The sequence below is a fragment of the Rhipicephalus microplus genome, chromosome 8, assembly GCF_043290135.1.
Source record: "Rhipicephalus microplus isolate Deutch F79 chromosome 8, USDA_Rmic, whole genome shotgun sequence".
Classification (NCBI taxonomy): Eukaryota; Metazoa; Arthropoda; class Arachnida; order Ixodida; family Ixodidae; genus Rhipicephalus; species Rhipicephalus microplus.
The window spans coordinates 77,003,492-77,014,700 of NC_134707.1; the positions used below are offsets into that span (position 1 = coordinate 77,003,492).

General features: G+C 46.7%; 1 protein-coding gene across 1 annotated transcript in view; it reads right to left on the minus strand.

Annotated features, from left to right (window-relative positions):
* Positions 1–5,353, minus strand: part of LOC142769175 (uncharacterized) — a 91,206-nt gene extending 85,853 nt beyond the window's left edge. The window contains exon 1 of the mRNA XM_075872160.1: positions 5,231–5,353. Within this exon, the coding sequence (XP_075728275.1) occupies positions 5,231–5,341 (111 nt within the window). The 5' untranslated portion in view covers positions 5,342–5,353. The remainder of the gene's footprint in view (positions 1–5,230) is intronic.
* Between the last annotated feature and the right edge of the window lie 5,856 nt (positions 5,354–11,209).

The window sequence follows — 11,209 nt, forward strand, 5'->3', positions numbered from 1 at the left end:
CAATGTTGCTCATTGATGTGTCTGCGTTATCCACTATTTCTGACGTGGGACAGTTGGTTACGTTTGCTACTTCGTGGGCAAACGCTATCGAAGTGCCACGGAAAAGGTGTCGATGCTCGTTGCTAAAGTTGGTAACGAGCAATTCAGATCGGCCGTCGCGAACGTGAATTACACTTCTCGCTACACATATGCCTTGCTGCAGGAGGTGTTCTAAATTTGTCTCGGCCATCACATCGCCATCGCTCAAACCACAGCATGTTACGTCGACTAGAACACTGGCTCGGGGAGGAAGCGTCACGCTCTGTTCAGAAATACGGAGTACGTCGACACGCATTCCGTCATCCTGCACGTTGATTGCTCGCTGGGCTGAGAACGTGACGCGGCGCTCTTGCAGATCAATGATAGCTCCATTTTCCTGTAGAAAATCAACTCCCAGAATGACGTCACGGGAGCATTCACGTAGAACAAGGCAGCTTGCTACGAATGTGTACCCTTGAATCTGTACTCTAATTGTGCAGGCACCCAGTGGAGTTACGGCATGGCCACCAGCTGTCCGAATCTGCGAGTTATGCCACGGCGTGATTACTTTCTTCAGCTGCGTTGTCAGTTTCCCGCTCAGTATGGAATAGTCTGCGCCGGTGTCCACTAACGCATTAACTACACAACCATCAATTGTTACTGCTATGTCGAGTGAAAGCCGGCTATCCTTTGTAGCAGCAGGTGATGTCGCACCAGTTTCTGTACGGTTCTGCGTCAATAGGAGGTCTTCAGCGCTTCGACGTTCAGCGACCCCGCCCCCAGAGGTCGCTTCGGCTAGTTTTCCCGGCGGGGGCTGGGAGATCGTGCGGTAGAATACCGCTGGGGCATTGATGAAAATCGCCTCGGTGATGGCGAGCGCGACTGGCGCCCGGCAGACGGTGGTTCATGCTGCTGGGAGAGGTAGTTTTGGATGTCGCGTGGTCTCTGACCGTAACGGGGGGGCGGTGAGTGCGCAGAGAAGCCGCGAAGCCCAAGACGGCGATAAGGACACTGGCGGTACAAGTGATCAGCTTCTCCGCAATGAAAGCATAGAGGCCGGTGATCGGGTGTGCGCCAGACATCAGACTTCCGAGGATACGAGTGCCGATCGTCGATGTACTGGACCGGTTGTACCGAACGATGGGCAACAGAAGCACCACGGCCAAAGGGCAGGGGCGGTGGCGTGTACGTGCCTTCGTAGTATGGCATGTGCTGCGCTGACTCGAGTGAAACTGCAGGGACAGGATGAACGAACAAGGGCGGCGATGCAGCAGGGCGTTTCAAGGCTTCCGCGTAGGTTGTCTTACGGTGGTATTCAGCAGGAGCTGGCGCAGCTGTGTCAGGAGGCAAGGTGTCCCGGAGGGCCTGGTGCAGCTCATCTTTGATGATGGTTGCAATAGAGCTAACCGTAGGATGAGGTGTTACACCAGCCTTTTGCAACTCCTCACGTACGATATTACGGATGAGTTCACGTAGAGAGTCATTTCTGGTCCCAGCGGCGGCGAAAATGTCAGCACTGGACATGCCACTGACTTGCCTGTCGTATTGGTTTGATCGCTGCTGTAGCATTTTTTCCATTGTCACGGCTTCAGACAAGAACTCCGCGACCGTCTTCGGAGGGCTTCGCACGAGGCCGGCGAAAACCTGGTCCTTGACACCACGCATCAAGTGACGCAACTTCTTGTCCTCCGTCATTCTTGAATCTGCCCGTCGGAAGAGACGCGTCATGTCTTCGACGTACGCGGTCACAGTTTCGTTTGGCGACTGGACGTTGGCAAGAATAGCTCGTTCAGCTCTTTCTTGGCGGTCAGCGCTGGCATATGTCTGCAGAAGTCTACGAGAGAATTCTGGCCACGTCGTCAGCTGCTCTTCTCGATTTTGATACCACGTGCGAGCCCCGTCTTCGAGATAGAAGTAGACACGACCCAGTTTCGCCGCGTTGTCCCACTGATTCAAGTTGGCTACGCGCTCGAAGTCCGCCAACCAGTCCTCAACGTCTTCGCTCTCCGTACCATGGAACGTCGTCGGTGCCCGTGGGCTTTCCAACGTATATCGGTTCGACGACGTGCTTCCCGTGCCAGTTGGCAAGGTTTGTACCGAAGTGCTGGCCATGTTTGTTGACGTGGTGGTAGCAGTATCGTTGACTTCCGGAGGCAATCCCCTGATTCGGCGGCTCGTCCGATGCACGGGAGTATTGACTGGCACTGGACTCGTATTACGGCTTCCTTGGGGGGTCTGCAGCATCCGTGAGACACCCAGCACCTTCCACCAGTTTGTCACGATGAGTCACAAGTACTGGGAGATATATTGAACAACCGGGTAGCTAGCTCTAGGACGATGCGTCAGTCGTGGCTGGCTCTCGAGACACGCAAATCTTCGTTCTTTCCTCCAGATGGTAGAGACGCTCTTGCAGTCGACCCACTACGTGTGGGTGGCAATATCAACATTTCACCTTCGTGCTTCACTTATCATCGATTCCCACTGTACGTGGGGTCTGCCAATTTTTAATTTATTTGTATCTTTATTTTTTTCTGGTACGTGAAAGAAGGGGGCAGCAAAAGATGCCTGAAGCAGCTGGGCTAGCTTCCACAACCTAAGTACCTCAACATTTTGGTCAAAACCTTCCGCTTGACGTTTTGACAAATCGCCGCTTCAGGTAAAAATACATGAAGCCTGAACGCATGCTGCCGAGCCTCAGTGTTTAAGACCACGTCAACGTCGTCAACTATCTACCCCGCACAAAATAACTGCTACAGATCACTTATCTGCAAATTTACACGGTAAAGAGGACTGTAATATCTTATTTTTACCTTAAATACGTTCATTTTGAAAGCTAACCTTTTGACTATCGCTGTGTTGCAATACTTACCGTAGATGGCTATATAGACAGCTAAATGGACGGCGGCCATCTCAAGTCCTATTCAAATCCTCACGTAGCCGGCAAAATAGACAGCTCCGAGAAGACCGCATCGTAGACTAATACGATACAGGCTACTTTGCTGTCTAAACAAGATGGTGGCTCAGCAAACAGCTGAGATACATCGGATATCGCCGGAATCGTCGTCTGCCAACAAGCTGGCACTTTCCCAAACGCTCAATGTGAGTAACGTTTATTTGTTTTTTGATTTCAACACGAAATAATTCAGAAAATACAACTATTACGTTTGTTTCTTTTAGCTTTTTCTTCTCGACGCGAGGTGGCGCATTGTCGCGTAAACGAAATCCGCACTAGAGATCTATCGAACTTTTAAGCAGGAAATTGCCAAGGAAAGGATCTATGATAATACTCGGGGTAGTTCTCTACTGTTTGAGGTCAGAACGGGAGTATTGCGAACAAAGACATATCGGGCCAAATACGAAGGGGTAGACACGGTATGCAGTGCGTGTAGAGAGGAAGAAGAAACTGCCGAACACTTGATAATGTTTTGTAAAGGGCTTCACCCTGTAGTTCAGGTTAAGGGCGCAGAGTTTTTGAAAGCACAGGGGTTCAGGGACAGTGAGGGCAAAACAGAGTTCAAGCGGGTAGAATGAACTAGAAGGAGGTTATCTGATTGGTGGCTAAAGTCAAGGCACGGGTAAAAATTAAACCCTTCGCTGCAAAGTACGAATCCTTACCCTCAATATTTAAGGAAAAAAAATCTAGTTTTTGGTTCATTAATTATTACAGCTTGGTGGCGCTAGCCACCACCCGATCTAAAGGGTACAGCCATATCTATCCATCCATTCATCCATCCAGCTGCCTAAATGTGTTCCATTTTTCGGACAGCATGGGCTCGATGCTGTATTCTAAGCAGTTTTCGTAGACTGTCTACGTGCTGTCTAGTAATTGGAGCACAGCCTATATATGCCTGCGTTTGCGCACCTCTATCATGCGCAGGACACAGAGAAAGCTACCTTGGCAATATTCCAAGCCATAGCGTTTACTTGAACGCTCGGGATACTACGTGGTGTTTGGTGAAGGCAATACACACCGGCCTCACAACTACACACCACCGGATTTGCTCACCTTGGTGTACCCCTTAAGTTCTTCCTAACGCTGTTTCCTAGTCTGGGACAGGATTTAGCACCTTTTTTGGCATGCATTCTAGCCTTTGGTTTCATTATGTCTGGCATTCTTTTATAAATAGCAAATCGTACTGCCACTTCATGAAAGTGATGGCGGCTGAAGTGAAAAGTGGTGTGCTGATGGCACGGAACGCGAATAGCTGCGGTGAAGGCACTGAAAAGCTGCATTTTCGATGGAGGCGGAAATGTTGTAGGCCCGTGTGCTCAGATATAGGTGCACGTTAAAGAACCCCAGGTGGTCTAAATTTCCGGAGCCCTCCACTACGGCGTCTCTCATAATCATATAGTGGTTTTGGGACGTTAAACCCCACATATCAATCGAAGGCACTGAACAGTGTGAATATAAGTGCGATTATTCCGGAGATAATTCTGTAAGTCATCCGTAAGTTGGAAATTCAATTTAGAAAAACTTGTACAGGGTTGTCAGTGCAGAGCATGTGTTTTCTTTTAACTCCCCACGTAAAACGCTTTTTTTTTGGTACGCAATAAAGAGCTAACTTCTATATTGTCTCGCGTGGAAAAGGATCGTTAATTTAAAATCTTTGCCTCGGTTGTTCGTTCCATGTGCATTAGCATGCTTACTCAAACAAGGCAAAAAAATCCCCAAGTGTCGCAATGCGTGGTAGAGATATTACTATATGTGGAAGAAGGCTTCAGGCATTTCAGCAATTTGGCGCTCTCCGTCAGAAAATTTTGTCTACCTGCTACTTTTCTTCAGTACTCTCACCGCTGCTTAATTTCGATTGCCTATCACAAACTTCCATGATTGATGATGAACGCTACCCTTGCGAAGCAGTATGTTTACTATAATAAAAAAAATAATCAAAATTACTAGATGACTTCTGTGTTGCAGCAGTCCAGTGAAACTCATATAAATAATGTAAACCTGTGGTCTCAATTTGTCTTTCGACGAACTCCGACCGCCTCCCGTCAGCAACCGCGAGCCTGAAATTTACACACCAAAGCCATTCTGTTATTCCATTCTCGATTTAGCACTAATTTCACACATGCTGAATACAGTTTCGTCTAAAGCATGCTGCTTTATTTAAGTGTTAGTCCGCAGTCGGCGTGGAAACAATTGAGAAGTCAACCAATCCCTATTTCACACGGACAATAATTTGTAGTATCTAAACAAGTATTCTCTTACGTTAACGATGGGCAGCACCGTCACATTCGCAACAGAAACATTCATCTCAGCGGTGATCTTAGGGAATAGCGAAATTGCTAGAAAGATCAGAATTTCTTGTAAGGCGTACATTTTAGCAAAGTAGTGCTTCGTCCTAAAGTGATCTGCCCAAATATTATGAGGCTTATATTGCTGTGGATATGAAATAAACCTAAAAAACTAAAGTTACTGCGAAAAAGTTGCTGCCCTTTGAAATAACTTCACCTTTCAATTTCATAAACAATGCTATTTTGCTGCTCAGTGAACACAGTGAAAACAATTACTTGTTGCTGATTATGATTATTCTTTAGGGCTAACGTTAACTACTTTGCTTACCTTTTATGTACGTCAAACTAACTACCTGTGCATGTCGAAAAGCACAAAGTTAAAACAATCGTTGCTAGTTTGCGTGCTTCGCTGCAAACGTCACCAAATCAGGATAACCTTTTGTCAGCCATACTACATGAGTCTTGGTCTCACACGCAGCCATGCGTGATGTAGTTCTTGTACTGTTCACGTCCTGTCAAGTGGCAGCACCTTATCCTCGGCAAAACGCTTTTTCATGCATATCATCGCATTTTCAGCGCAGCGTAGGAAACAGTTGTCTTCAGAATAACGTGTCTATGTATTCCTACTAAAAACTCACCACCTAATACTTACGCAATGATGTTGTGCCTCAAATTTTAGTATTTATTTATTTATTTATTTACTAATTTATTTACTTATTTATTCAGTTATTTTTTATTTATTTATTTATTCCTTCAATACTGCGGACTTGTGGTTCATGCGGGGTGATTAAAACAAACAAAAAATAAGCAGTAATCTCACAAACGCAATCAAGACGAAACAATGTCACTCTGCAGTCTGATCGCACATAATAATAATACAACTCAATTCACTAACTGTTCTTCCAAATGAGGAGGATATGTCAGTGCGAGCAAAATGTGGAATTAAGGTGTTGGCGTAATGGTGTCGGGAGAGCCTTCAATCTAGGGGTGTCAAATACAGATATGGATTTAAAGCTAGTTCCATGCTTCAAAGTTGATAAAGAAATTCTAGGCTAGCTTTTCTTTTTCGTGCCTGGGGTAAGGGAATGTCATTTGCTTGCACTAAAACTGAGAAGTAGGTTAAGGGGAAACTTGTTAAATACCAATCGCACAGCCTTTCCTTGAATGCATTCAAGAGTGTGAATATAACGCTTAATGTAAGGTCTCATATGATAGAAAGATGGCAACTTGGGCCACTTGGATTACGTTCATAATTAAAAATTTTGTTAAAGCGCACTAAAAAATGGACGGAAAGAAGAGGCTCACAAAGACAGCGCTTGCTCTCACAACTGAAAATGTGATAATAAGAAGAGGTATTTAAAGCGGATACATGGTCCTTCGCGCATGTGCATGTTTGCTGTCACAACTGAAGGTTTATTATTAAGAAAAGGTATTTAAGGCAAATACATAGTTGTGATGGTTGAACACGTTCGTCACTATGTTTGTTGATAGCGGACGAGAAAGGATTAACATGAACTTTTTTATTTCATGGCATGGGTGGAACGGCTGACGGCGCACGGATACGCTACCGTGTGCAGCGCCGTAGAGTCGGACGTCGCGGCCAACCCAGCAGTCAGGGTCGCAACTCCGGAGGTCCGGGGTCAGGCCCCGGCTCACGAGGACCACGCCCGGTAGGCCTCGCCCACGAACCTGCTCCCGGCCACTGCACCCAGGAAGGAGCCGTTCAGCAGGCCCCGTCCTTGCACCTTGTACAGGCCGACGGACTCGACCTCAACCGGACACACCGGAGCTCGACCTGGCCGACACGTACGGGTCCCACGTCCGGCTCAGGAACACTCCCAGGCACTCGTCCTCTCGAGCGGCAGACCGCTTCCTCTGCCTTCGTGGCCTCAACCCTCGAGCTCTCTTTTCCGCACGTTCCTTCTTCTTGGCCAGGGCACCGCCAGGTACCCTCGGGTGCACACTGCCGCTCATGAGCTCGTGGCCCACGTCCGAGTCTGGCGCATCACTCGGCACCGCCCGGCGATCCTAGATTCAGCCAGCAACTTTCCTGGCACCTGGATCCTCGGCCACCCTGGACCTCGCCCGGTTCCGTGCTCCTCTGTGCGCACTCCCGCGTCCCGCCCGGCAAAACGTCTCGCTCGTCCCTTGCCGATGTGCGACACTCTGATGACACCGGCGCTTGATGGCATGGGTGCGGCCACGGAGCAGTCAACCCGCATCGGAGACGCGATGCTCCATGCGGGGCATGGCCAGCCCGTCCAGCGAAGAGCGTGCGCCGAGACGCGATGCTCGACGCAATCGTGACCATTAGCCAGGCCACGTTCATCGCTGTCTCGAACGGCTGACCGTGGAGACGCCTCGCCGAGATCCGCGATGCCCTCGACAAGGAAAAGAACAGCAGGCCAGGCCGCGCCCCGAGATGCAGTACTCGTGCCGGCAATGCCGCCCATCTGGTGGTTGGACGGCAGCAGCGTGGACGGCCGCGTTCCCTGACCGGAACCTGGATCGCCTGCGTCCGACGCTTCAGCCCGCTGTCTCCCGTCTGCCGCTGCTTCGGCTCGTCCCCAGCCCCAAAGCCCACCGCCACGTGATGGTCGCCCGTGGCCCAATCGTGGCACGCCACCTCTATGGGCCACCACAGGTCATCAGCTGATTCGCTGACACTCACGCGCACATTACACGCGCCTTTTCCCGCACTTCCGTCGTTGTCGTTTTCTTCACTCATCACAATGGTCTTACACATGCACATACATGTACATTTAATTTATTTATTTGTGAAATACTGCAGGCCAAAAAGGCCTAAGCAGGAGGGGCACAAACACAACCACAAGATCAGTACATGAGTGACACAGCTTGACTAAAATACATCTGTGTAAGAGAAGAGCGAGTAGAAGAGAAACATAAAAAAAATCAAGCGATATTGGGAGGGGGGGGTCAATATTCACAGAATTAAACATTGGGTTCATCAAGATCGAATATTTGGAGGAAATCAGAAGGCAAGTTATTCCATTCTGTTACAGTACTCGGAAAAAAGGATAACTTAAATAAATCTGTCCGCGCAAAATACGGAGTTAAAGATCGGACATGAGAATGACGAGTTTGCCTGGTCGAAGCTGGGGTAACGTAATGTGATGGGTGTAGCCCAAGTTTATTGTTAATTAGTGAGTCCAAGAATTTTAGACGGAGAAGCTGGCACCGCGATTGTAGCGTCTGGAATTTGTTATCTCGCATTAGTTCAGTAACTGATGTAGCACAACCATACTTCGAGTAAATAAAACGCACTGCTCGTCTTTGAATCTTTTCGAGGGAATATATGTTAGACTTAGTATGCGGATCCCATACAATACAAGCGTATTCAAGCTTTGGACGTATTAAAGTGTTATAAGCTAATAGTTTCACTTGCGACGGGGCGTCTCTGAGTTTGTGCCTTAAAAGACAGTTTACGGAAAGCCGATGACGAAACATCGGCAATGTGTGCCTTCCAGGACAACTTATTCGTTATCGTTATACCTAGGTATTTGTATTGACTGACTTCTTTTAAGGGTTGGTTTTTGGAGGAATAGGAAAACTGAATGGGATTTTTTTTGTTAGAAATTCGAAGGCAAACAGATTTATCGAAATTGAGCACCATGCCCCATTTGTTACACCACGAAAGAATATTGTTAAGGGCAGTGTCGAGAGCGACCTGGTCATCTGGCGAGTGTACATCTGTGAAAATAATGCAGTCGTCTGCAAAAAGTCTTATTTTAACCGGATCAGTAATAGCATTAACAATATCATTGCAATAAATTATAAACAGCAGCGGACCTAGAACACTACCCTGCGGTACGCCGGAATCTACTGGGAGATGAGGTGATGTTTGTCCACAGACGTCGACATACTGTTTCCGGCCGTTCAAGTAAGCAGACACCCAGGATACTAGGTAGTTTGGAAGCCCTATAGTCTGCAATTTCTCGATGAGCTTGTTATGGGGAACACGGTCGAAGGCTTTACTCAAATCTAAAAACAGTACATCGACCTGACCAGCTTTGTCTAAAACAGAAGCAATGCGATGAATAACTGAGACCAACTGGGTGACTGTGGAAAACCGTTTTCTAAATCCATGCTGAAAGGGAGATAACATGTGGTTATCATCAAAGAAGCTGTTTATACGAGTGGCAATTATATGTTCTAGCATTTTGCAACATGCGGAAGTCATAGAAATTGGACGGTAGTTTGGTATGCACTCTGGGTCCCCTTTTTTCACAAAGGGCAGAACACGTGCCGATTTCCAATCGATGGGTAAAGTTGCTGAACCTATTAGGGCTCGGAAGATCACAACAATGTACTTGGCCAATATTTCAGCATATCGCCGGAGAAATGCATTGGGTATGTTGTCTGGTCCAGGGGTTGATTTAACTTTTAATCGCATCAGTAAATTTAGGACACCATCGAATGAAATGAGGTTAGGATCTGAATCAGAAGCGTCAATGCTAATTGAGACAGGCCGGGTAGAAGTTGAAAAAACACTATGAAAATAGTCGTTGAAATTTTTCACGATCGTTTGGGGATTGTCAATTATAGTGCCGTTAAACTTTATTCGGTTTACAGAGCTTTTACGGTCCCTAATAAAATACCAGAATTTTTTACGGTCCTCTTTGATGAAGTTTTGTAACTTCACAGTAAAATAAAAGTTCTTGGCACTTTTAATAGCCTCGGAGAGGCAGTTACGAATTTCCCTGAGAATGTTAGCGGGAGCACCTTTTTTCCGATAGCGCTTGGCTTTACGCTTCATTTGTATTATTGGCTTTGTGATTCATGATGTGAACTTTGGGGTTTTTTTGTTTTGTTTGGTATAAACCGTTCAATGCAGTGGAAGCATAGTTTCTTAAACTTATCCCAGAGAACAGCAGCGTCGTCGCCATCAAAATTCATTAATTCAAATTCAAGATAATCTTGGATGCTCGTATCGTTAGCACGGGAAAAATTTTTGACCTGTTTAGAGTTAGGTGGGCTATTGGAGCGATTACAATGCAAGGGAAAAGAAACTGTGACCATGTCGTGATCACATAAACCGGGTTCAAAACAAACACAGCAATCAAGAATAGTGCGATGCATGAACACAAGATCTAGTAACGTGGACGAAGCATTACCAACACGTGTCGGTTGCTGAACAATTTGGGCGAGATTGTGGGAAAGCATTATATCGAACAGTATATTTGCATTAATCAAATCTGATGTCGACTGCATTTGGTTCCAGTCAATATTAGGCAGATTGAAGTCGCTGAGGACATTTAGCTTTTGATTACTGTAATTTTTCATATGGGTTTTCAAGTTAAACAAATAATCCGGCAACGAATTCGGCGGCCTGTACACTGCATACAATACAAAAGACTTATTGAAGAGTGAAAGCCTCGGGCATATGCTTTCTGTACTTTCAACGTCAGGTAAACGGATGACAGTAATTCCTGTTTTAACAAGTACTGCAACTCCACCACCTCTTGAGGCCCTATCTCTGCGGTACATTTCATAAGCTGGAGGCACTAAGTCTTGTTCACACATTTCGCTGTGGAGCCACGTTTCCGTTATTACAACTACCTGAGGGTTGTATGCTAAGAGTACAGCCTCAAGTTGTGCGGTTTTATTTCCGATGCTTCGAGCATTCATATTAATCAGCCTAACTTGCTTCTGCGCAGCTGGTCAACACTTGCTACCCGTACTTTCGTTATCGGGTGCACTGCCGATAGACTGAGGCGATGCCGTGGCACTCCGACGGCTTTCAATTAACTGACGTTTGTTTGTTACGTCATTCTAAATAAACAGATCATCACCTACACGCAACTTATCATGCATGAAAAATGCCTTCTTGTCTTGTTCTTTGTCGGCTTTTGCACTTTCCCACAGTAATTTACGTTTTGCCAACGTCTGCTTTGAGTAGTCGTTCTGAACAAAGATGTTAGTTCCCTTTAGG